Genomic DNA, 26,471 nt, shown 5'->3' with positions numbered 1-26,471 from the left:
GGAAAAAAATGAGAAAAATAACATCTGGGCCCATCTGTACTGTGCACAGCTTTTCTGGTCCCAGGATAACTCTCCATGTATACAAGCGTTGCCTTTCACGGTCTGGGGTCATCCTTTCTGAACAGGAATGGTAATTCTGTGCCGTCCACGCATAGAGTGCCAGGGAATGACCAAGTCTCTCCCATCTACAGAGAGAAGGAAGAACTCCATCTTGCACACAAAGCTTTCTCTCTCCTGTAAATTTCGTGCGGTGGTAGAATTGCATTTGCTTTCGGCCAGATGCATCTTCTCCACACCTGGCAGGGATCTAGAACTGAAATTACAAGATTTATTTCATCTTAATTCTATTATGAGGCATTTAAGTCACAAATACCCCCAAAATGAAACGATCATTTATCATCTTGCCCTGACTGAGCACCTCTCCTCCGCTGACATTCATGAATCCGTAATGCCGAGAGGAGGTTGGATGATTAAGTGTCCGATTAGAGAAAACAGATTAACCTGGCAAACGTCATAAATTTAGCTCATAAGCAGGATGGCTTTATAAATGCGCACGCTAACTCTCCTGTATAAAATCTTACACCGCCTCCTTCTGAGATGGCTCAATTGGAACGGCTAAGGAAGAGATCCCAAAGGGCATATCTGATTCAGTTCATAACTAAAATGGAACCTAGGAAGAAAAACACTAACTCACGAAGCGCACACCTACTGTCTCTCACAGACTCTCATTTTCCCCGTCGCCACTTGAAGGTCCCAGATGCCTCTTTAAGGATGAGTTTTTATGCACTCTGTTTAGAAGGTGTCACAGCTAACCCTGAGCAGCAGGTCCAGCAGACTGACCCACAGCCATCTAAACAGAACCTGATCCCTTAATGACCGAGCAGCTGACTACTAGATAGTTCTCCCATGTGACCAACATGGAGGCCAGCAGCTAATAAGCTTTGCATGTTTGGGGGTGTCTTTGGGTTGAAGTTCCGGGTATACCAGTGCACAAATCTCGGCTATGCCTCCTTTTAAGCAAAGTCCTGTGCAGCTGTCAGAAAAGCTCAGAGAGCAGTCTGCCCCTCCCCTCTTGGCTGGAGTTTCCCTGCAGTCTTTTAAGCCAACACGGGGGAGGGGAGGGAGATCCTTGTCATCCACAGGTATATTTTTAGCCTCAATGGCTGTTTTTCTTGAAGTCTGGTCCTGCCTGCTCTGCCTGGCCTAGAAAGGCAGAAGTCAAGCTGAGTAAGGGACCTCTTCTGTTGAGATCCAGGACATCTTCGGGGCAGAGGAAGATGCCTCTTGTCCTTACTGAAGGCCAGTCCCATCCCATCCCAAGCCAGGTAATTTCCCACTTGGGAAAGCAGTACCCAAGGTTTAGGGGATGGAGGACCCCCTTTTCCCCTTTCTCCTTCTCTTCTCACAATGAAGTTGCTTTTGACATGTGGGTAGGGTCATGGCTAGCCTGTCCTTGCTGGCCTCTGGTCTCAAGGTCAGTTCAAGTAAGACTGCTTTGGGTGCATGCATGCAGGTGTGTATGAGTCACGGATATTCCTACAGTAACCCACTCTTTGTTGAGTCACAGATCTAGACATTTCTTTAGGATGCAGGCAGAGAGGACAAACCTTTGGCCCAAAAGGAATCCTCGTCCAGCTCTGTCCCTGTAGCCCTTGTATCCATAATGACTAGATCCAAACATTTCCGGGCTCCACACGACATATCACCCTTAAAACTGTAACACCCAGCAAGGCCAGAGCTTGATAGCACAAAAGTTTGTCACAGGAAGGTCCTGGTTGCTGAGAGGCTGAAACCAAGCAGGCACCAGGCTGGGGCTGAGCTGTGAGCAGGTTTGTGTGTCTGCTCCAGCTGGCTTGGAGGGCCCACCGTGTTTGGCAGGCGGGCATCGAGGTAGGAGCAGGTGGGGGTGAGGGGACGACTAGCAGGTGGGATTAGCAGCCCAGAGCCCCAGTGTATGCCAAGGATTTTGAGAGTCCGGGCCTGAGGTATACACGGAGGATCTGGGGATTTCTGGCCTGCGGTGTGCACGGAAAATCCGGGGATCCCAGATTTGTGTCCTGTGCAGGGGATCTGGGAAGAGCTCAGGATTGGGGCGAGCGCGGAAGACCTGGCACTGGAAGCCTAGGACCCGCGGTGCAATGCAGGAGCCGAGCAGGCGCGCGCCAGGAACCCGCGGAGGGAGCAGGGGTTGGCACGGGCGCTGGCGTTGATGCTGCGGGAGGGCGACTGTGGCCTAGGCGGTGGCCTTGGCCTCGGGTGGTGCGGATGAAGTCGCCCAGGGGCTGCTAGTGGCTCCACAGAGAGGCCTGGGAGAGCCCGGGAAGCCCCCCGCTGCCTCCAGGGCCACAACACAAGCCAGCTTGAGCAGGGAGGTGCGTTGGGGGAGGGGAGGGAGGCGCTCTAGGCGCTAAGCAACCTTGTTTAGACCCTAGATCCCTAGGAAAGTTCAGAGGGGAGAGAGCACCTGACATCCGGCATCCAGTCTCTGCTTTTTATAAATGGGAAGCAGGGGGATAAAAGAGACCTGCTTCCAAGTCGGGAAAACCGTTGAGAGGCAGAACAGAAATTGAAAACTCAAACCGCTCAGCAGGACCAATTTCTCAGCTCTCTTCTCACCTTGGTAGTGACGACAAATAGGTCACAGTATTGTCTTAGGTCTTGGAACCGTCGGTGATATTATTCTTTGGCATTTACTAAGATGATTATAACTCAGGCTCTAGAAAAACGTGAATAGGTCTCGAGTTCTCGGTTCCTTTTTTCGTTTACTAGGCGGGTATTTGTGTCGGGCACTGTTCTAGAAACTGAACCTCTAGAGATAAACAAGAATCAGCCCTCAGTAAAGGAAAGCAGAGAAGGTCCCCAGACACCAGTTATAAAGGCAGGTTCAGGAAGGGGATGGATGAGGGGGAAAAAATAGAGTGTACCAGGTATCATTATGGCACGCTGAGAGATGATGGGGGCAGGGGAAGGCGTCAGAAGATGCATCCTGACTGGATCTAGTTAGAGGGAAGAGGCCAAGATTACTATGGCGGCAGCACTAGGGAGCCTAGGAAGATTCAAAGCCCAGTGTGGCTGTGCTTTGCCTGAAGAATGGTTTGGAATCAATCTGTCTCCAAATGAAACCTGTCATGTGCAGGTTAAATGCTGGTTTAAGGATCCATGCTTCCCCAAGGTCTGAGTGTAAGGCATTCTAGACCCACCTCTTCACAGAAGCCTCCCAGTGTGTCACTGCTGTGGATGGAACTGGGAAACCATCCGAATCGAACTGGGAAACTCTTGGAGACTGGGAAGCCAGTGGAAAGGTAGCGATGGCGTTTCCCACTTCGGTAACATTCTTGGAAGTAGACAGTAAAAAGTTCTCTTGGGGATCCTTCCTACAACACAGACAGCCTTGCAGACATCTAAGCAGCACTCGTGAAATGTCCCTAATACCCATCTCTGCACAGGGCACTTGTTTTTTTTTTATGTGTTCCCAGGTATATCTGACATTGTGCAAAAACAGAGCAGCCCGTTTTCGTAATGGAAAACTAAATCCCTTGTCCAAGATTGAGTGCCTATGTTCAAGTCAGTCTTCGTTATACACCCCATGGTTCTGTTCAAGGGAGCTGTTGAGTAAATCTTCATAGCCCCTCGCCTAAGGTCTGATCCTGGAAACCACAGAGATGGTTAGCATCACCCGGAAAGGCTTCCAGGGCAGAAGAGAAAAAGGGACTCCCAGCAAGGCTCCCTTGGTTCATATGCCTTTGTGCTTTTGAACCTTCTCCCTGCAATGAACCTCTGAGAGGTAGGAAAGTTGCAGTGATTTTTTTTTTAGCAACATTTCCTCTGATTAATTATTAATTATATTCGATGGTGTAAAAGAGCATGAAATTGGCATAGGAAAATAGACTTGAAATTGAATTTCAGAGTTGTCACACCTTGCCTGCGTGACTTCAGGCCTGGCATGAACTCAGCTGGTCTCCCGAACACAGTCACCATCCCAGTCCTTCAGCAGCCACTTTACAGTCCCACCGCTTTCCCTGGCGTCATTTCCTTAAACCCCAAGAACCACCATTTATCCCCTATGTTTTTAACGTTGTCATTTCGAGAACATTACGGAGTGGGCACAAAGAATGCAACCTTCTGATATTGTTTTGTATTTTTAATTTTTACTTTTTTCCACTCGGCATAAGTCTCTGGAGGTTAATTCAGGTTTTGTTGACAAGTATGAGTTGTACATATTAAAAGTATTATAAGCCGGGCGGTGGTGGCGCACGCCTTTAATCCCAGCACTTGGGAGGCAGAGGCAGGCAGATCTCTGTGAGTTCGAGACCAGCCTGGTCTACAAGAGCTAGTTCCAGGACAGGCTCCAAAACCACAGAGAAACCCTGTCTCAAAAAACCAAAAAAAAAAAGTATTATATTTCTATATATGTGTAGAGTATACACCAGTTAAGGGCAGCCACTTCCTCCGGTACCAGTGAGTTCCGATCATTACTCTGCTTTCAAATAGACTTTTCAAGCATCAGCATGAAAAAGAATATGCAGAACTTGCCTTTTTTATGTCTGGCTTACTTCATTTATTTTTTTTTTTTTTGGACTGTGTTTTTGAAATCCCTTATATATCCTGGATGACAGCCCTTCCTTGTCAAACATATAGTTTACAGATGTCCTCTCCATGCTGTGGGCTGTCTTTCCATGCCCTTGCATGCTTAACTTAGTGTTTGGGAAGGTTTAGTTCTGTGTAATCTCACTTGTCTATATTTTTGTTGTTTCCTATGCTTCGGGCAGTCCCATCCAGAAAATCATTAGCCATGTTTACATCTTGAATTACCTCCTGTGTTTTCTTCTATGACTCCTAGAGTTTCTGGTTTGCTATTAGGTCTTCGACCTAATTTGAGTTGATTTTTAGATAAACCTCCTATACATGAATGTGAGATTTAGGGATGCTCTCAGAAATTATTTCATTGGACAGATTTTCAGTGCCTTTACTCTTAATCTTTTCTGGTATTCCATCTGATATATAGATGATACAGATAGACAGATATAGATATAGATACAGATAGATAGCCTTCAAATTCACATACTATTTCTTCCACCATGTCTAGTCAGTTGTTGAGGCTTTCAAGGGTTATATATTTTATTTGATTCATTGGCTTCCTCCTTTCCAACATTTCTGTCTCCCTCCAGAATTCTCATTTATATCCTAAGTTGTCTGCCTAATTTCATTTAGCTGTTAATCTGTATTATTCAGGATCTCGTTTTGATTATCCTATAATCATTCTTTGAGATTCCATCCAATTTAATTTCTTAGGAATCTGTTGCTAGAGAATTACCACATTCTTTAGGAGATATTGTATTACCCCCCTTTCATATTTTTGTGCTCCTACATTGAGATTTGCGCATTTGCTGGGTCAGATGCCTCTACCAGCTTTCAGGGGTGACTTTGGTTAGTGGCTTTCTTCTGAAGTTGTGTCTTGGAGTGTCGGTTTGTTCTGCAGCGTTGACTTTGATTCTAGCTGATTTGATTAGAGTATTGTGGTGTAGCTTCACGATAACTTCCATGACTATGGCTTAAGAGTTTAGCACGATACAGAGTGAAGCAGAGTCTTCGACCCATTCTCCCTATGTGCCCTGAGGGCGGAGATACTTTGGCAGTTCTGAGGGGTGTAGCATATATAGCAGAGGCCAGGGCACAGTCTGTGTAGATCTACTTCTACTATTTTCTTGGTGGCCCCATCAGGTGTTGATGCTTCCATACAACTATTGATCTGCCACTGGCAAGGAGCCAAGATTCTTACAGTGGGGCCCATTGGACTCCTGTTGGGGTGCTCCTGCCCAGTCTGAATAGCATTAAAGTCAGAATTGACCAGATGGCAGCCAGGCAAAGTGGGGTAGTAAGAACTCCAGTGTTTCTCTCTGCTGCTTCAATTACTTTCCCTGCCAATAAGTGAGACGAGGGGCAGAGTTGAGCCACATTTCTCTCAGGAGGTTCTATTTGACTGTGTATGACTGAGGCAGGAAGGACCTGGACCTATGGGATTTCCCAGGCCCCTGTATGCTTGAGAATCATGGAGATTCACTCCCCACATTATTCATAAGAGGTGCGTGAATACAAGTCTTGGGGAAAGGGCTTTAGGTACTGTGTGACATCTCCCTTCAATCCTGACACTGGCCCTCGTCCATACATGGCTAACTATATCCTCAGAGAATAAATATGCTGGTCTCCGGGTGTTCAGAGGCAGCACCTTCCAATCTCCTCTGGTTATGGCTCCCAACCTCTACAGAGCAGGCTGAGCATCCAGCAGGTTTAGCCACAGTTCCCCTGCTATGCTATGTTGGGTTCAAGGGGCAGCTATCTGCCAAGCCAGTACTGGGGAGTGGTTGTGTAAAACAGGAGAAGAAAGTATGCAGGAGTGTTTCAATTCCTGAAAACATCAGCTCACTTTTCAAGATAAGTGGTGGCTAACCTACCCTGAGCCTTCCTTAGGGCCATGTGAGATCCATTTCCAAAGCCAGGCTTCTGTGCAGCATCTGGGCTACCAATCTAAACGGGCTGCAAACTGATCATTCGGTAGCTAGGATTATCAGCTTGCACATGGATGGAACCTCCTAGAACACTGTCTTTTACATCACTCCTCCAAAAGGAACACTCCCTTACCCATTCTGTGGAGTTGGGGTGGCAGAATCTGGGGTATTTTGTTCCTCTTACTGTTGTTGATGTTTTACTCTCTTGGGTTTTTTGGCTTTTTTGGGGGGCACCACCCAGTTGCCAAATAAATCACTCACGTGGAGGCCTGTTCTTAGTCATGAATGCCTGACTTTAGCTTGGCTTGTTTCTAGTCAGATTTTCTTAAATTATCCCAACCACCTTTCGTCTCTGGGCTTTTATCTTTCTCTATTTCTGTATACCTTTCTTTACTTCTCTCTCCATGGCTTGCTGTCTGGCCTCAGGTGTCATCCTCTCCTTGTTCCCTTACTTTTCTTCTCCCTTGCTTCCCCTCTTATTTATCCTCTCTGCCTGCCAACCCTGCCTCGCCTCTCACTGACTTTGCCATTGGCCATTCAGCGCTTAATTAGACTATTATGGGATGTTTTGGGACAGGTAAAGAATCACAACCTCACAGAGTTAAACAAAAGCATTGTAAGCAAAAACAACACGCCTTCAAATGATGTTCCCCATCATCTTACTACGGCCCCATGTGTCTGAACTGTACTAGACTGCAGCCTCTGTCCCGAGGATTCCCAGTACTCTCTGGGAGCCCTTGGCTTCTCAGTGCAGCTCTGCATGGGTTACTCAGGTTGTTCTTTGTGAAAGTGGGGGTGAATACTGGGCATTTCCTCTGATTTATTTTATAAGACACTCTTACTTTTAAAAATAGTTATTAATTTCCTTTTTAAATTTATGCCTCTGTGTGTGTGTGTACCTGTGTGACAGTATGGGCCTATGACGATGCCCTGGGACTGAAGTCACAGTGAGCTGCCCGATGCATGTTCTGGGAACCAAACCCTGGTCTTTTCCAGAGCATCAAGTGCTCTTAACCAAAGCCATTTCTCCAGCCCCACGTAGTAAGCATTTCTATTCAGCCATCTTGAATGTTGGTTGCCATTCACCCACTGAAGGTCAGCGGAGCTGTTTGAAGCTATTAGGAATAAAGCCACTGTAAATATTTGCATACTAGTTTTTGTTCAACATAAGTCTTCTTTGACTTCGTCTCTTGAGGTAGATGCTTAAATATAAAATTGTTGGATCATATCTTGGTAACAAGGTAAAAACGTAAAGACATGGGCAATCTGTTTCCAGTGTCCCTGGATCATTTTGTCTTCCCCCTGGCAATGAACCACTGAGCCAGTGGCTCCTCGTCTTTGCCAGAGTTCGACATTACCTCTCTCTTCCATTTGAGCTGTGCTGCGGGACATGGAGTAACGCTCCATTGTAGCTGTAATGTATATTTCTCTGATGGCTAGTGATGAGTATGGCTTGTTTAAAATCTCTTTAATTTCTGAAATATGAAAGGTGCCTTCGTTTCTTCTGCTTACATCCTAATTGAACTGTTTGCCTTTCCACTGTTGAATTTTGAGAAATTTGTTTGTTCATTTATTACTCTTAATTATGTGTGTGAAGAGGTGGGGATGGGTTTATGCCCATGAGTGCACTGTCCACAGAGGCCAGAAGAGGGCATCAGATAACCTGGAGCTGGGGTTACAGGCGGTTCTGCGTCATCTGATGAGGATATTAGGAACTGAACTCAGGCTTCTCCAAGCAGCCCTTTCTCTGAAACCACTGAGCCACCTCTCCAGCTGCATCCTGGGAGGTCTACATGTGTTCTTGATGCTGTCTTCACTTTTGCACTGTGAATATTTTTAATTTTGAGGATAAACAGTTTATTGAGGTTTCCTTCTATGGATCATACTTTTGAGAGTAAATATAAGTACTCTACCAGCTTTTAACACCAAGGCTTTTTTTCCGTGTGTGTGTGTGTGTGTGTGTGTGAGAGAGAGAGAGAGAGAGAGAGAGAGAGAGAGAGAGAAAGAGAAAGAGAGAGAGAGAGAGAGAGAGACATACGATCTAAGCTGAAGTCTATTGGTGATGGTGGGCTAGCTTCCACTGGAGATAACTCAATTACCCCAGCACCAATTGCTGAAAATCTGTTGTGAGACCACAGCTAATTCTCATCAGTTGAAACTTTTTGCTGAGTTCACTTTTCTTTATTTGAAGAAACAACGGCTTTGAACCTGGACCTGCGAGCTGTTATTTCAGCTACACTGAAGTTCTGCGATCCCAGAAGGCACATTTAGGAAAACGGTAAGCTAATAGTACCTGAGGTTCCGGCCCGCACCCACTTGCTAGGATATGTCAGAGGTCAGTGTAAGAACTCACACGCCCCTCACATGTGAAGGTTCTTCTCTCGGCTTCTGGAGGTTTACTTCCATGGTTTGCTTGTTGGTCTGCCATCTGTTTTCATTAATTATGATAAGCTTTGTGTAGTAATCCGCTTGTACTTTATAAGTCAGGTTTCAGACTATATGTCAGAGAATGAAGAACATTAGATATTAAAGCTCTACCGTGAAGTCACCCATTCCATAAAGTCATACAACATGTCTCAGAGACAGAACAGGGACCAAGTCACATATGAAACATGGTCCAGTGGAAAGCGGACAACAGTATGTCTTGCCTACCTGTGTAGTTTCTGCCGGTTTTCTCAAGGTGTTTTTAAGGGTATGTAGTCCATTCACAAAGGATACTTCCCACAGTTTTTTGAGATAAACAAGTCATTCTACTTGTTATGTTCATCTTTGTGGTGGTGGCAGTTCTGTTGTTGCTGTTTGGTTTTTCAAGACAGGGTTTCTCTGTGTAGCCCCGGCTGTCCTGGAACTCACTCTGTGGACCAGGCTAACTCAGAGATCCTTATGCCTGCCTTCTAAATGAGGCAACTGAGGCTCTGCCTGAGTGACCTGCATAGTAGCAGAACCTGCCTGTGGCGAGTAGAATTCAGGGAGTTTTATCAAACAGTTGGAGTTGAAAAGACAGCCTTTGATCTGGAAAATGGGCTAATAGCATCATAAACTCAAATAGAAATGAAGGGTTTTCAGTTCAATAGGGTTAATGGAGATAACGTTTTGTAAAGCTTGTTACATTTCCAAGTCTCCACTGTTCAAATGGGGATATTTAATTATTAATAGTAGATATTAATAGACACTTGGCTAGAATAGGCTTCGGTTTCCGCAGCTGTTGGGGGCTTGCTGATTTGTACTCATGGAAAATGTTTGTTTATATCATAGTCTAGTACCTGTTTTTCCTAGTAGTGACCAAATTGTGAACTTCCAAATTAAATAAGGCGCAAAAAAATTGAGAGGATGGCTAGACTTAATGCTTCATATAATTGCCCTAGTGGTTATTTCTTAACAGAAGGACTATTACATGTGGCTGTGTTTGTGTGACAATGCGGTGAGTGAAGACGTCAAGAGACAGCATGCACATACTCAGGGAAACACCTTCCAAATGATAACTGTTGCTGGAAAAAACATCAGACTTCTAGAGAGCCATGAAAGACAGACAGAAAGGAAGGAAGGGAGAGAGAGAGAGAGAGAGAGAGAGAGGGAGGGAGGGAGGGAGGGAGGGAGGGAGGAAGGAAGGAAGGAAGGAAGGAAGAGTATTTTCCCAAGTCCTTAGCCTATGCTATTACAATTATAATTTAGGTGAGTTTGGAGTTCCTGGCACTTGCATTTCTTTGGTGGGGAGCCTGCAGAGCTGCACAAGAGGATACAGTGAGGAACATCATTGTCGGGTAGAGGCTAAGCAGGCATACGGCACATGTATTCTTCCTTTGATTGTGGATACGCACACAGCTTCCTCTTGCTGACTCAATCTTTTTATTATTATTATTATTATTATTATTATTGAGAAAATGAGAAAAAAACAAGTTTCCACCTCCTCCCAGCCTCCCATTTCCCTCCCCCTCCTCCCACCCTTCTCCCACTCCCCCCACTCCTTTCCCCCTCCCTCTCCAGTCCAAAGAGCTGTCAGGGTTCCCTGCCCTGTGGTAAGTCCTAGGTCCTCCCCCCTCCGTCCATATCTAGGAAGGTGAACATCCAAACTGGGTAGGCTCCCACAAAGCCAGCACATTACGTAGGATCAAAACCCCTTGCCATTGTCCTTGGCGTCTCATCAGCTCTCATTGTTCGCCATGTTCAGAGAGTCCAGTTTTTTCCCACGCTTTTTCAGTCACAGTCCAGCTGGCCTTGGTGAGCTCCCAATACATCAGCTCCGCTGTCTCAGTGGGTGGGTGCACCCCTCGTGGTCCCGACTTCTTTGCTCTTGTTCTCCCTCCTTCTGCTCCTCATTGGGACCTTGGGAGCTCAGTCCAGTGCTCCAGTGTGGATCTCTGTCTCTATCTCCATCCATCACCAGATGAAGGTTCTCATTCAGGATAGTGTTTTCTATTTCCATCCATTTGCATGCAAAATTCGAGAAGTCAAGAGCATTTGTTCAACTATGTTCATAGCAGTATTATTTGTAATAGCCAGAACCTGGAAACAACCTAGATGCCCTTCAATGGAAGAATGGATGAAGAAAGTGTGGAATATCTACACATTAGAGTACTATGTTGCTGACTCATTCTATTTCTGTGAGTGCACAGAAAGTGTAACCTCTACAGAAGCCAGCTGTCAGACCCTATGTGCCTTCTAACGGGTATCGATTTAGAAGGAGAAAGTGCTGCCACCTTGGACATTCCAGGCCGTGTTCATCAATGCAGTGAGCTTCTCCACTTTGCAAACTGGCTGCTTCTGTGGCAGACCACCTTGCACTGTTTCTGGAATCACAAGTGAAGCAGCAAGGGATGGGGTGGGGCGGGTTGTCATGGTTACAGTGACAAAAAGATGTCGCGGGTAGAAGCGAGAGTCTTAAACACGCTACCGTACAGAACACATTCTGAACTTGGAAGAAGTGTTCCAGAGCCTGCACTGCACCTGAATGTCTGGCTTGACATCCATCTGGCTTGTAACTTGTCCCTGCTTAAAATAAATGGCAGAGTGAGTTTTGTGGTACAAGATAGCTCTTACATATTTTAATGTTCACAGTGCACAGCATCCACCCACACCCCTGATTCTTAGTTGTATTGTGCAGCATGTAGCCCCCTGAAAGAATTCTAATCTTAGACTCCTGACCTCCGACTTCTTTACACAAAGAAAGCAAGAGCGCACTGATACTTTCTAGTATTTTTAGTACATTTACATACAAAACAAACATACATTGGCTTTCTCTTTAGTGTTCCTTCCTGCTCCAAAGAAGGCATGCTTCCATACTTAATACTACTGAAATTTTATGTAGAGGGAAGTTCTACAAAGCGTGAATTCTAGACTTAAAGAATGGACATGGTAAGGAAGCATTGTTGCAGAGAACTACGGAAGAGCTCATTTGTGTTTGCATGCTAGCACATACAGAATCATCCAAAGAAAACACGTCGCGAGTCTGAGTCATTCCACTGGGAGGTCATCTCAGGAATTTCTGTGTCCCTCTGCCAAAGTGGGAGGCTTCCTTGGACTCTCTTTCTGTGAGTTGTACTAGCAAGACCATCTCTGTGCCTGTCTTTGCAGATGGAGTTTAGTGACTGCTTCAGCCTGGGCCGTCCTCACAACCCTCGCCCAGGAGACTTGATTGAAGTGTTCCGCCCTGGCTATCAGCACTGGGCGCTGTACTTGGGTGATGGTTATGTTGTCAACATTGCACCTGTCGGTAAGATTTATTCCCAGGGGCCTCTGGGAGCTTTGTGGTTGTTTTGAAACGAAAAGGGATCATGAACAAAATCATAAAGCAGTTAAAATATAGAAACTAAGTCCAATGAATTTTGAAAATGATATTCAAAGACCAAAACATCATTTAAAAGATTCCACTGATATATAGCCAGGCAGTGGTGGAGCACGCCTTTAATCCCAGCACTCAGGAGGCAGAGGCAAGTGGATTTCTGTGAGTTCGAGGGCCAGGACAGGCTCCAAAGCTACACAGAGAAATCCTGTCTCAAAAAAAAAAAAAAAAAGCCACAGACTAAATCACACAAAATTAAAAGAAACCCCTATATTTTAAAAAAATCCTCCTTACAAATAAATGACTGAGGATGACATTGGCCGCAAATGTAGCTAAGTTCTATGCCCTTATGTCTCACACAAACGGTGGTTTCAATTAACTTGGCAGCTATTAATAGGTTGTATAGTATGTGCCGAATGCTAGTGTAGGCACCGGGGCTACACAGTTGTATAGACAGCTTCAAGGCGGTGCTCACATTTTCACAGACAGAGAGGGAGAGCAAGAGCAAATTATAGACGTGTTAGGGAGGTTGTGGTTTATGAAGCGCTGAATATGGGAAGATGGGAGGTAGGGTGGGGGAGGGGTGCTGCAATTAGGAAACTTCTGCAAGGAAGCAGGCAGGGAAGTGAAGCTTCAAAGAGATGAGAAAAGTAGTTCCCGGCGTACCTGGGAAATTGGTGCCTCTGAGGAGAGACAGGGATCACCATGATCCCAAGCCACAATTAGGAAGGTTTGGAAACACTTGACAAAAGAAGAGAACAGAAATTTCAACTTTGTATTCACCTGCAGGTTAGAGACAAAGACACTGACTGATCTTGTGCCCATCTCATTAGAAAGGGATAAAATGACAGCACCCGGTGGAGACGGAGACAGTGAAATTAGTACAAGTGTATCGATGGAAACAGAGAGCGTTCCATCCACAAGACAGCTGAGCAGTATGCGTTAAGAGTCTTAGAAGATGTCTTAAGCTCTGTATCTAATTTTGCTTACGGGAGTCTGGGGAAACATTTAGACCTGTGGACAAATTTCATTTATAATGGTTTAAAAACAAGACAATAGCTTAATTTTCCATGGAAGAGGGGGGCTGGCTGAGCACATTAGGAGTTAGCTGCTGGGTATTATTAGGTAACTGTGTTTGTTAGAATTCTCTAATGTATGTAACAGAAATAAGGCTATCACTAGCCTAAGCAAACAAGCCAAGAGACAAGTCCATGGCTTCCTGGGAGGAGACGTCGGAAAGGGTGGAGCTGGCCTTAGAAGTTTCCAGGAATCTAGGCGTGTCTAGGAATGTCATTACATTAGGACCTTCAGATTCGGGAGTTGCTTCCCTTTCCTGGGTGGTGGTATCATTCCCCTGATTTTGTCACAAACCGAGACTCATGTTCTTAGAGTTTCTGACTCAACAGGAAAGAGCTAATCTGTTCTCTGTTGGAGTTTAGAAATCATGGAGAATGACTCTTAATTGGTCCATTGTGAGCCGCAATGCCATTTCTGGAGAATACGATATAGTACAGTGATCGGCTCTGACAGTCATCTGGGGGAAGAAACAGGCAATGGTGGACTGGGTACTAAAGTCACTATAATAGCCATTTTAAAAGCACATTTTTGGACTTGTTTTTATTTTATTATTTATTTATTTATTAAAGATTTCTGCCTCCTCCCCACCACCGCCTCCCATTTCCCTCCCTCTCCCCCGATCAAGTCCCCCTCCCTCCTCAGCCCGAAGAGCAATCAGGGTTCCCTGCCCTGTGGGAAGTCCAAGGACCACCCACCTCCATTCAGGTCTAGTAAGGTGAGCATCCAAATTGCCTAGGCTCCCACAAAGCCAGTACGTGCAGTAGGATCAAAAACCCCATTGCCATTGTTCTTGAGTTCTCAGTACTCCTCATTGTCCGCTATGTTCAGCGAGTCCGGTTTTATCCCATGCTTTGTTTAACTACTTAAGAAATAGTCTTAATATAGAATTTAAAAATTTCTAATTCAAGTACAATATGTGACATCATACCCCACTTACAAAGAATTCTATGTGCATCTGTGTATGCAACATCTGTTCCCGTACATGGTGAACATCTACCGTATTAACTGATGCCTGCTGCTCTGTCGGGGAGACCAGTCATTCCAAGAATATGATGGCCATGCCCAGCATGTAGGCACATAAAGGGAGAGACCAGGTCCTGGCACTAGACCAAGCCGTGAAGAGTCATCTTAGTCTCTGTTACCGACAGGACAGGACTGGATACAAAGCTTCCTGGGCATGTAGGGAATGCCTACCAATAGGGATATCTCTGATAAAGAGTCATGGAGGATTGTGCAGGCAGTGAAGACCTAGCAGGGGACCCCATCTATGTGCAGTGTCTACTGAAGTTAGCTGTGGGTTTAGAACGTTAGTTTGCTGGTCAGACGAAATGACAGAAGAAAAGTGGGAATTTAGCTGCTTCCTCACAAGGCTGCAAGTGTTACAGCAGGAAATCTGGACTTTCTTGAAAGCCCAGGGGAGAGCCGGTGTATAAAGAAGTGGGGTGTGCAGGGAGGTGGTTTTGTGAACATAGCATCATAATTAACCCCTGAGATCTGGAAGACTTGAGACGCTGAGAAGAAACAGGCACCATAGACAAATTGGGTAATAATCTTATCCATACCCTGCTAGAACGGTCTGCAAAGCTCTCTCATAATAATACCAGTCATTAGGGAACACACTCCCCAAGACCAGGCAGGGAGTTTCCTGCCATTTCTTTTCTTGCTCATACAGCAAGAACAATCAATAACACAGAGCATGCAGCTGAGATCAGGCACTTTGGGTTCATTGCGTGAGGAGCAGGGGTCAGTCTAAGTTCCGCAGCATCTCCCGCATTCTAGATGACACTGGTCATCTCTGTGGACTGGATAGATCCCTTAGCCTCACTGACCGACATTCTCCCTACAGATGGCATTCCTTCAGCCTTTACAAGCGCCAAGTCTGTGTTCAGCACCAAGGCCTTAGTGAAAATGCAGCTTCTGAAGGACGTTGTGGGAAACGACACCTACAGAATAAATAACAAGTACGATACAACTCACCAACCTCTCCCCGTGGAGGAAGTGATGCAGCGCTCCGAGTTCGCCATTGGGCAGGAGGTGGCCTATGACTTACTGGTCAACAACTGCGAGCATTTTGTGACCTTGCTCCGCTATGGAGAAGGAGTGTCAGAACAGGTGAGGTTGTTTTCTTTTTAAGGCGGTACGAGAAGCTTCTTATGTTGAGAAAATCCTGCTAGGATAAAGTTCCTAGGGTTCCACCAAAAGGCAAACAAGAAGTAAATGTGGAAAGTGGGAAGACTGAAGGGAAGAGGACTCTGTTAAGAATACAGTAAGTTAGTGAACAGACTAAAACCTGGACATCTTGAAATTTGGGCTGGAAGGGACTTGAAGTAGAATCAAGTCCTGTCAATCTTATTGACTCCTCTTAGACACAGTTTCTCTATTACTCCCCATACAGCAATCTCAAATCAGCAACTCCATATATTGAAAATAATGTAGCCAAAAGGAAGGTGAATGGGGATTAATTTGTAGATTCTTCTCCAGTAAGGAATAGCGGTGACCAGTGACATGTCTTGATGGGTTGGTAAACGTCTCCTATTTCCTTATATGATTTGACGTAGATATCTGATCCCTGAGCTTCTAAACGACTTCTGCTGTATTAACTGACTGCAGGGTAGCGTGCAGTCTTGTGGATTCCCAGCACTGGTTTGCAGTATTGTAGCAGAGTCCCGGCAAAGAGAGCGTTCACCTCCCTCGCCTTTACCAGGCCTGTCCTTGGGTCAGAGCAGTTCCGTCTCTGAGGGTGTAACCCAAGTATTATTGGGGTGACGTAAGAGAAAAGGGCAGGCACTCTTTGTCCAAAACCCATACAAGTGTGTTTTGCTTTAAACTTTAAAGAAGACCCAAAGAGTTGAAAGACTACTAACCTCCAGTAAGTTGCTTCTTAAAACGAAGACTAAGACTCAAATACAATACCAAAACTTGAGCACATTTTAATATCCTCAGCTTACTCAAGGCGTCCTGTGTCTTGGACTAGCTATTAAACGACGTCCTAGAGAGTGAGGTTCACTTCCTCTCAGAACAAGTTCAGAAAAGTAGGAGACAGAGCATGATGAAAGGGTGTGTGTGTTTTCCTTAGGAAAGAACTCATTGGCTGTGTGTTCCCATCAGGAAGTACGTTAACAATGAATGCTCATTCAGATAATAATAATAATAATATATATATATTTTGAGGCACAACACAGAGGCCACACTTAAATTCCTCTATGTCTTTGAGTTGAGAACACTCGTGCTGTTGTTAAGAAACAGATTCCATCTGTTTAATTGGCAATTATCTAGCTAAGTGGTATTATTTACCCTAATAAAGCATGTGTTATACTTTGGATATATAGTGCCCCATGGAAGGTTTGCGTGGCATATTCTTCAGCTGGTTGCTGTTGGTGAGACAGAACCAGACTAAGGGGTCTTTGGTAATGATTAAGTTGTTCACTACATTAACCAGTAATATTTATTCATGTGATTTCTACAAATAGGGAGGGGTAGTGGTCAAATAACACAAATTTCTGTTATATCAAAAAAAAAATCAGTTCCAAAATCTACTCTGTAACATAGTCTCTATGATTGACAAGCCTATGCTTTTATTATAAATTTATTTTTTATTTTTATTTGTGCCAATAAGGTAGTTCTTAGGGTTAAATACTTTTGCAGCAACAACAGAGTCAAAAAAAAGATAAGTCCAACAACCAACCAACTAAAATTCCAAACCAAAAGAACAGAATCATTGAAGATAGCTATAAGAAACCTGGGGAGATAATAGATAACTGTGTAGCCCTGATTATGATGACATTTACGGATGCAATCTTACCTCCAAAAATACCAACCTGCACATATTAAATAAATGTTTATAGCACTTCGCCTGTAAATAATGCTTCAGTGATGTGAAAATGTGGTTAAATAAGAACAGATTACAATCATCTTGCTTTGCATTTGGTCTGAAATTTGCCCTCTGTTTACTTTTAATACCAAGACGCAAAACCCTGGGGCAATCATTTCCTCAACTAATAGTGGAAGCTGTCTCTAGCAGGTACTGGTTAAAATGAGTAAGGGTATCCTGAGTGCCCCCACGCTACTGGCAGGAGCTAGTGTCCTAACTGTAGTCACTGGCTGGATGACGTCGAGCACACTGTACTTGCTTTTGACTGCACCCTCGAGTTACTTTCCTTTTAAGGATTATAGAGGTATGGGAAGCCGCTTGCTTAGCCGTATTACAAATCATTTGTCCAGTACATGTGTGCTATGCTTTGGATTTATAGCATGTCGCCAACGGCTCGTGTGGCATGTTTCACAGCTAGTGATCTTTGTCTTGAGAAACAATCAGATCAATGTCTACTGTCTAATCAATGGATTCTTATGGCATTATTGGGAGGTGGTGGAAAGTAGGTGGGGCCTCGTTGAAAGAAGCATGTGGAGGGTGCCTCTGAAGTAGGCATCTTGTCTCAACCCTCTTCCATGTTTCCTTTATACCTGCCTGTCCCGAGGTGAGCTACTTTCCTCTGGTACCACCTAGCCTTACTGTTGAGTGGCCTTGAACTTAGAAATATTTTCTTTAAAAAAATACATAGAAATGATGAAAAGGGGAGAAAGACTATGATCTTGTTTATCTTTTGCACTGTTTTCTGTAGTTGTATAAAATCAGCAGGCAATCTTTAGAGCAGTTTTTAAAATTACAAGATTATCCCTGGCTGTAGAGCAGTCTCGACATATGTCGCCTCCTCCACCAATGTCTCTATCACCCTAGACCTGGGCAGCTTTATTGGATTCTTTTTAATTGCGTACATGTCTTTATCTTTGTTGAATGTCACATAGTTAGAGATAGGTCACGTCTTGCCTTTTGGTGGTTGTATTATTTTTGCATTCCTATGAGAACTAAATGACATTTTCCATTATGTTATATCCTTGTCCATGTTTGGTGACATCATTTAAGCTATTCTGATAAACCTGCAAGTAGTCTGTATCTCATTGCCTTAATTTGCAGTTTCCTAACTGCATGTGATATTGAGTACCTTTTCATGTGTTTATTTTCTCTATGTGTATCTATTGTGATATATTGCTGCATATCATTTTGTCTATATTCAAATTTTGGCTTGTTCATTTTCCTATTAATTTTTAACATTTCTTTGCATATTTTGGATGGTCTTTAAACAAATTTCTCTTTTGTAAATGTTTTATAAAATGTGGCTTTTTTCCAATACTTTTCAAATTTTTTATAAGCAACATTTTATTGTTATAATTCAAATAAGTCATTAAAATTGTCTGTCTCAATATAAGATGATCACACCCTTACGTAAGCCTAGACAAGTCGTGTGTAAATACATCAGGCCTGTTCTTTAGTGCATCAGTGAGTCACTGAGTCTCAGAAAACAGACAAGATAAATCCTACGGGCATGTATGACCCGCTCTGCTGATGTGATACAGAGCCTCAGATTCAGCCTGTTTCAGTGGGTTCCAGATGCTCAGAATGAGGACTCTATCATGACCTCAGACATAAAATCCTTAAAATCTTAAGTGTCCAGGGTCAGACTGATAAATTTAAAATCCTGAGTAGGCCACGAAGTAAAAAGTCCCTGTATGTGTTGGTCCACCGGGACCACTGTGAGATGTTTAAATCCTGCAAGTCAGCTCCCATGCTATGTAACTTCTACAGATTGTCCTGGTTACATGGGATTCTCCTATCTGGAATGAGACTTGAAGTAAAAGAGCATTTGGGACTTGAGGAAAAACATGCACTATACTATTGGGAGGATCTTTGTCATAATGGCCTCTGTCCTGTGATCAAGTTATATATTCCTTCTCTATGCCTCAGATTTTTTTTTATTGAAAAATTTCTGCATTCTCCCCATCTCCCATTTTCCTCCCCCTCCCCCAACTTCTCTTCTCCTCCCTCTCCAGTCTGAAGAGCAGTCAGAGTTCCCTGCCCTGTGGGAAGTCCAAGGTCTTCCCCCCTCCATCCAGGTCTAGGAAGGTGAGCATCCAAACAGGCTAGGCTCTCACAAAGCCAGTACATGCAGTAGCATCAAAACCCAGTGCCATTGTCCTTGGCTTCTCATCAGCCCTCATTGTCCGCCATGTTCAGAGAGTCCAGTTTTATCCCATGCTTTTTCAGTCCCAGTCCAGCTGGCCTTGGTGAGCTCCCAATAGATCAGCCCCACTGTCTCAGTGGGTGGGTACACCCCTCGTGGTCCCGACTTCTTTGCTCTTGTTCTCCCTCCTTCTGCTCCTCATTGGGACCTTGGGAGCTCATTCTGGTGCTCCAATGTGGGTCTCTGTCTCTATCTCCATCCATCACCAGATGAAGGTTCTATGGTGATATGCAAGATATTCATCAGTATGGCTATAGGATAGGGCCATTTCAGGTTCCCTCTCCTCAGCTGCCCAAGGAACTAGCTGGGGACATCTCCCTGGACACCTGGGAACCCCTCTAGAGTCAAGTCTCTTGACAACCCTAAAATGGTTCCCTTAATTAAGATATATACTTTCCTGCTCCCATATCCACCCTTCCTTTATCCCAACCATCCCATTCCGCCAAGCTCTCCCCATCCTCTCTTTTCTCTCCCCAACTCCCCTTACCCCCATCCCACCCCACCCCCAAGTTCCCAATTTTTGCCTGTCTATGCCTCATATTTATGAGGTTTCTCCAGTATCTCAAGTTTCTAGAGGGTGAAATATGTCTAGTCAGTTTGGGTTGCATCTTGCTGGAGGTTACTCCAATCCCAGGATGCTACCATTTTCCCAGGGTTGGAACCCTCTGTCCTTTGACTCAATTTGATGCCTGTCATACGCTCATGTTTTTCAATTCCTGCCCCATGTCCCTGGGTCAGACTTTCTGTGAGTTATGAGGATAGGATCTGATTTACAACCTTGATTTTGGCCTCACTCTTTCTCGTCCTTGGGGGTTTTCTATACACTGCATTTATTTCCCTCTCTCTTTCTCTTGCTATGCCCCATGGTTACCTTTTGATATTTTTGGCAAATAATTAAGGTAATGATTATAAATTTTAGAAAAAAATAAACATAAAACACCCAAGTAATTAAAAGTGAAACAACAGAAGAAGATGAACTTTTTTTCAGGTAAGGCCAGGTTGTTTGCCTGACTCTTCTCTCCATGAACCGGGGACTAGACAGAGGCAAAGTCTTAATTTCATTCTGATCTAATGGCCAGAAGCATCCTAGGGGAGGAAAGCCTTAGCTTACAGGTTGATGTCCAACACTGAGGAATGTCAGGGCAGGAAATCAAGCAGGTACTTTTGATCTGGCTTTTAAGGCAGTCCTGCATCGATGTGAGATAAAAGCTGGTGGAGAAAACCCGGTCCATGGGGACCAGTGGGATGGGGAATATTTGTAGCTACATTGCATGCTGTTCCACACAAGGTTATCTCAAATATAAGAAATTACTTCACATCCCAAAAGTACAGCAATTCCTGATACCTGGCTTGTGGGCTGGTTTATACCTAGCTAGCTTTCATATGCATCCCATGACCACCTGCTCAGGGAATAGGACCACCCACCATGGCCTGGGCCCTGCTACATCAATACCCCACAAACATGCCCACGGGCCAATCCGGTCTGGGTAATCTGTTGATCGACACTCTCTCCTCGGGAGATTCCCAAACTGTGTCAAGTTGGCAGTTAAACTGACTAGGAAAGACAAGGAGTCCCAGTTGTTGGCTTAGTCCCCTCTGACCACAGGCTAGCAGAACAAAGGAGACATGTGCTGTAAATGCACAGAGGCTTCCACATGCCAGTTTGCCACAGGGAAGCGGCAGTGAGGGAGACAGAACAGAGTTTCAGGATAGGTAAGTGGAGGCTCTTACATTTAGACTGGTTAGACAGAGGGAGCTATCAACTGTGACCTTGACCGAGTTTCCAGATGTTAGACCAGTCCCCAGATATTTGAGAAAAGTATTTTGCTTTATTTGAAAGCCCTGGCTCTTGAATTCTGGAGACTGCATGTTGTCTTCTAGGCCTGTGATGACTCCAAAGCATCTGAACATGACCTTTCAGTCATAAAACTGCTCTCAAGCCCATGAGGATGCAAGGCAAATATTAGCTGAGCGCCATGGAAACCATGAATATTCATTAATTGCCCTCACCGTGATGATGATTAATACCATAATGGCCATGAATGTCTGAACTCTTTTATGGACAACTCAGTTTGAGAATGGCTTATTCTGTCTATGTGAAAACCAATTCTGTCTATATCAAAAACCATGACAGTTGACTAATATTGACTCACCTTGAAGCATACTTAAGTTTCCTGGGAGAAAACATTGCCCCAAAGTACAATTTAAGGATTAGTGTTAAGGTTAGGGTGAAGAAAAGGGTTTTGTCAGCTTACAGGGGACAACTCATCATCACAAGAAGGTAGGGCAGGGACTCATGCATGTGCCGAGTCAGAAGCCATGGAGGAATGCTACTCCCTGGCTGACTCTCCATGGCTAGCTCACCTTGCTTTCCTTTACATCCCAGGACCTCCTGCCCAAGGGGGACACCTGCTGACAGTCAGCTGATAACTCCCACATCAATCATTAATCAAGACGGTGCCCCCCCACAAACCCACAGGCCAATCTGATGGAGGCAATTCCTCTATCCATGTCCCCTCTTTCCAGGCGACTCCAGTTGTGTCATCTTTACACAAATTGACCAGCACATGTGTTTACCAATAGATGTAGTAAGGAACTTATAGCTATTTAGCTCAGATCATGGTCCTGGACTATTGGAGGAATAGGCATCACGCACTTGCATGTGCAAGTGTGCGCGCATATACCACACACACACACACACACACCTTACTCTAGTACTGTGTAGAGGCTGCTGGAGGGAGAACATGCATCTATGATGTTTTGACTTACATCTAAACTTGATAGTATGATTTTGAACAAAAGAACCATTTTCTTATAGCCTCCCGATTCTGCAGAAGAGCGTAGTACTCTTCTCTCTCACGAGAGGATTATGATGAGCAGCCAGGATTCATGTTCATGACGAGTTTAGACACTGCCAAGTGCTCTAATAGTGTTTAATAAGGGTCAGGAATAGAAAACTATGTATGTTGGTATCTTTTGAATAATTAAAACAATTATAGCCAGGCCAGGGAGGTGCACACCTTTAATCCCAGCACTTGGGAGATGGAGGCAGGTGGATCTCTCTGAGTTCAAAGCCAGCCTGGTCTATAGAGTGAGCTCCAAGGTAGCCAGAGATATGTACAGAAAAACCTTGTGTCAAAACAATATAAATAATTTTATTCATTCCTTATTTTACCTTGGCACTGGACTTTAAATACATTCATTGCACATTAAAATAAATCTTTGGTTTACGGAACAAAGTAAAGCTTTAAGGGAACACTAACACCCTTAGAATAAAATCCTTCTTTTGTTTCTTGTTTCCTTTTAGGCCAACCGAGCAATAAGCACCATTGAATTGGTGGCGGCGGCTATTGATATCTTCGCGTTCCTCGGCTTGTTTCCAAAGAAACAAAGAACAAAATATTAGCAATTTACTGAAGAGATTGGAATTGACGGAATCTGTGAGGAGAAAGAAATTCTGGGGCGAATACTTATTTTGAACGCATCATAATTTCTCCTGGTCCCCATGATAGATGGCAGACTCTGTAATAAATTGCTTGCTGATTTTAATCTTATCATTGAGACAAGGAAAGTTTTTTCCCCCTGCTAGTATAGACTTGCTGTGGCAGCTTGAACAAAAAGCAGTTGCCTTTTGAGGGAACCAGTTGAGGAGCTTAACAAAACCAAGATCACATTTTATCTTCCACTGTAAATATTGTTTCGCTTTCCCCAAAAGACAGCCATTTTGCCAAGGGGTGAAAGTTATTTGCATATGCTTCTGAAAGACAGTTGTCAAGGCCAACGTCTAAATTCATATTCCTTTTCTTGTCAGAAAAAAAAAAGGGAAAGTGGATATTTCTAGTATTGGTTAGGCAACAACTCGAGAATCTCTGAATGACAAAGCATCTGATAATACCCCTATACTGCTACCCTGTGGAGGTGTGAGCACGTACGAAGAGAATTGGAAGGGCTTTTGTGTGTGCGTTGTTTGGGATGCTTATAAATGGTGTGCATGTGTGGGGACAGTCGTGGGTGCCAGTCTTTGCTCTCTGAGACCGGGTATATTGCCCTTCACAACTTAGGACAGGCTGCCTAGCCCATTAGCTTCCTGAAAGTCTCTTGTCTTTACCCCTGTTTCAGTGTAGGAGATCTGGAATTACAGATGTGCGCTACCAAGCCAAGCTTCTATGGAAGCTGGGGATCTGAACTCAGGGCCTCAGGCTCATGAGTAAAATGCTTTCCCCACTAAGCTATCTCCTGGATTTCTGTAGTGCTTACAGACCCAGTAGGTTCCCTAGAATCTGCTTGTTTGACAGGAATCAGTGATGGGCAATGGGTTGTATTTTTATTGAGTTAAATTGTTCCCTCTAGGTTTTATAGTAGCTCAGTGGCTTGATCTTTGAGCCTTGGCAAGTGATCATTAATACTGTTGTAAAGTGCTATATTTGGGATACAAAATCCCATATCCCTTTAAAGACTTTTACTGTAAGCCAAGGAATCCCATTATTTTATGCTTTCATTTTATTGATTATGTGTTGAATTAAACTAGCTTTAAATACCATGCCTGTGGAATTCTCGGTAGCAGCAAGTCCAGGAAAAGTGGAAGGTAAGTCTTTCTACATGAAGAAGATGTCAGGTCATCATAGCTACACAGGTAGCCTGGCAGCCTGTTTGTACCGTTATTAAAAGCATGTCAGTCAATAAGGAAAATATGTCTGTAAACGTGGGGATAGGATGTGATTGGAATATGGTAAAGTGACTCCATGGGACTCAATGGAAACCTCACACCTATGAAACTGGTTTTACCCCGGGGCTAGGAACACTCGAGCCAATGGAGGTGGGCAACAGTAATGGTTAACAGAAGAAGTGTGTGCTGCCATTCCAGCCCCAGAGACCCTCTGTCTCTTCTTTAAGTTTCCTTAACAGGCCCTTCTTATTCTAACTCCTAAACTCATTCTTCGCTTGGTCTTCTGGGAAAGCATGAGATCACTTTTATCCTGGATGCAGGTCTCGGTTCCTGACTAGCAAAGCATGTGCCATTTTCTAGGATTGTCCTGTTAAGGTGAGGCCAGCTGCAACCACTGGGTTACTTTCTATTCCAACTTCTCAATAAAAGATCTTTAGGGAGGGAAAGCAAACTCATAGCAGAGCATTTGTCTTTGACAGCTTTTCCACTTGAGGGAGTAGTAAAATTCAGAACCAAAAGCCTCTTGGGACTTGAAGTCAAGCCTTTCTAGAGAAGGCTGTCATCTCTGCTGTGGGATAATGCTTTGTACACTTGTAAAGATTTGTCACTTGTATATGTCTAATAAAATGGTGATTGACCAGTAGCCGTGCAGGAAGTGTAGGTGGGGCAACCAGACTAGGAGAATTCTGGGAAGAGGAAAGGCAGAGAGTCTGTCACCAGCCAGGTGTAGAGGACGCAAGATGAGAATACCTCACTGAGAAAAGGTACTAAACCACGTGGCTAAACATAGATAAGCATTATGAGTTAATTTAAGTTGTAAGAGCTGGTCAATAATAAGCCTGAGCTAATAGGCCAAACAGTTTATAATTAATATAAGCCTCTGTCTGTTTCTTTGGGACTGAATGACTGTGAGACATTTACACATCTCCACTCCAGAAGATAAGCAACACATTTTTTTAAAAAAAAAATGTCAGAAATTCACTTTTTAATTCATGGGTTAATTTCCTTCAGCAGCCTCAATTTGCCATGGAAATGGCCAGTCTTAGGATGAGCAGCTCAACCCAGCTGGCTTTGCTTTCCTGTAGGTACTCATTACCCATGGGATTAATGTGACTTGTGTTTGGACCAGCTTTTTTCCCTACACTATGATATGTGGCTGGCATGCATTTAACAGTCTGTAATGGAAGTTCAACTCTATCACATTCCAAAAAATGAAATGTAATGATCATCTATAGCAGGTGATAGGTTGTTGGTAAGACTGAGAAGGAAAAGCCTATATTTTACTGAATGCATACATTTAACAAATAAAGTCTGCTATCTAAATGTCACACCATATCAACTGAATCTGTTCATTTCAAGAGTCAATTTACTGAGCCTGACTGTCAGCTAAAGGAAACTTTCACCTCTATAGCTTCAAGGATGCTTTACATTTTTTAAAAAATGATAAGCTAATGTGCTTTTAAAGACAGATTTATTTTGCCTTTTATGTACAGTTGTGCACACATGTGCATCTGCAGAGACCAAAAGAAGCATCAGTTAAACCCCCTGGAGCTGGAGCTACAAGAGGTTATTAACTGCTCAGTATGATTGCTGGCCTCCAAAGTGCTCCTCAGCAGCGCTCAACTGCTGAGCATCTCTCCATCCCTAAAATCTTTTTAAAAGGACTTTTAATGTTGTTGGTTTTTGCTAGTCACTGTATCAGTTACTTCTCTCATTGTCATTATTAAATACCTGGCAGAAGCAACTAAAGAAAAGAGGGGCTTCCTTGGCTCACAGTTTTGGAGGGATTTCAGTCCATCACATGGGAAGGTATGTGGGCAGAAGTGTGGAGCATCGGGCCACACTGTGTCCTCAGTCATGATATGGAAGAAAGGGACACAGGTGTTCAGCACTCTTTCTCCTTTTTATTCTATCAGGAACTAGGACCATGTCAATAAAAACTTTGGAGAAACATCTTCACAGACATACCAGAGATGTCTTTTCTATATGAGTCTATTGGACTCTCTAAGTCCAATCAACTTGACAATGAAAATTAATTGTTACAGCCGATAAATCAGACAGATTTAAAATTTTCCTTCTTCAAAAAGCTGTGAACATACAAAAAAAAACCTAAAGGCAAATGTATTATTTTTAGGTATGCACGTTGGTGCTGCTAGTTTGAGTAGCAGTGTCCACAATGCCATTTACAGCCATAGTTTGCTAAAATGTTGAAAACTAAAGATGTCAGAATGGTAAGCCAACAGCCATCTTACAGTGAATCCATACATTTTGTTTTTAAGATGATCAATGATGAGATCAGGGAAGTTTGTAAAGTCAGATTTCGATACTTCTGTGTATTATTAATAATAATAAAGACGGGAACGTAC

At 43.9% G+C, this 26,471-nt stretch overlaps 1 protein-coding gene across 3 annotated transcripts; it reads left to right on the top strand.

Annotated features, from left to right (window-relative positions):
* Positions 1-1,200: 1,200 nt before the first annotated feature.
* On the top strand, positions 1,201-22,993 carry Plaat1 (phospholipase A and acyltransferase 1). Of its 3 annotated transcripts, none has more exons than XM_075967594.1 (5): positions 1,201-1,325; positions 8,698-8,784; positions 12,078-12,216; positions 15,209-15,474; positions 22,747-22,993. In XM_075967594.1, exons 3-5 carry the CDS (start codon positions 12,078-12,080, stop codon positions 22,843-22,845), a joined length of 504 nt encoding a protein of 167 aa, XP_075823709.1. In that variant the 5' UTR covers positions 1,201-1,325; positions 8,698-8,784; the 3' UTR covers positions 22,846-22,993. The 3 variants fall into 3 exon arrangements, with proteins under 3 accessions (XP_075823709.1, XP_075823714.1, XP_075823719.1); XM_075967599.1 differs by lacking the exon at positions 1,201-1,325 and adding an exon at positions 1,750-1,890; XM_075967604.1 differs by lacking the exon at positions 1,201-1,325 and adding an exon at positions 1,960-2,372.
* Positions 22,994-26,471: the final 3,478 nt, after the last annotated feature.

Source organism: Microtus pennsylvanicus, chromosome 1, assembly GCF_037038515.1.
Source record: "Microtus pennsylvanicus isolate mMicPen1 chromosome 1, mMicPen1.hap1, whole genome shotgun sequence".
Taxonomy (NCBI): Eukaryota; Metazoa; Chordata; class Mammalia; order Rodentia; family Cricetidae; genus Microtus; species Microtus pennsylvanicus.
This window is presented reverse-complemented; position numbering and strand designations above follow the sequence as displayed.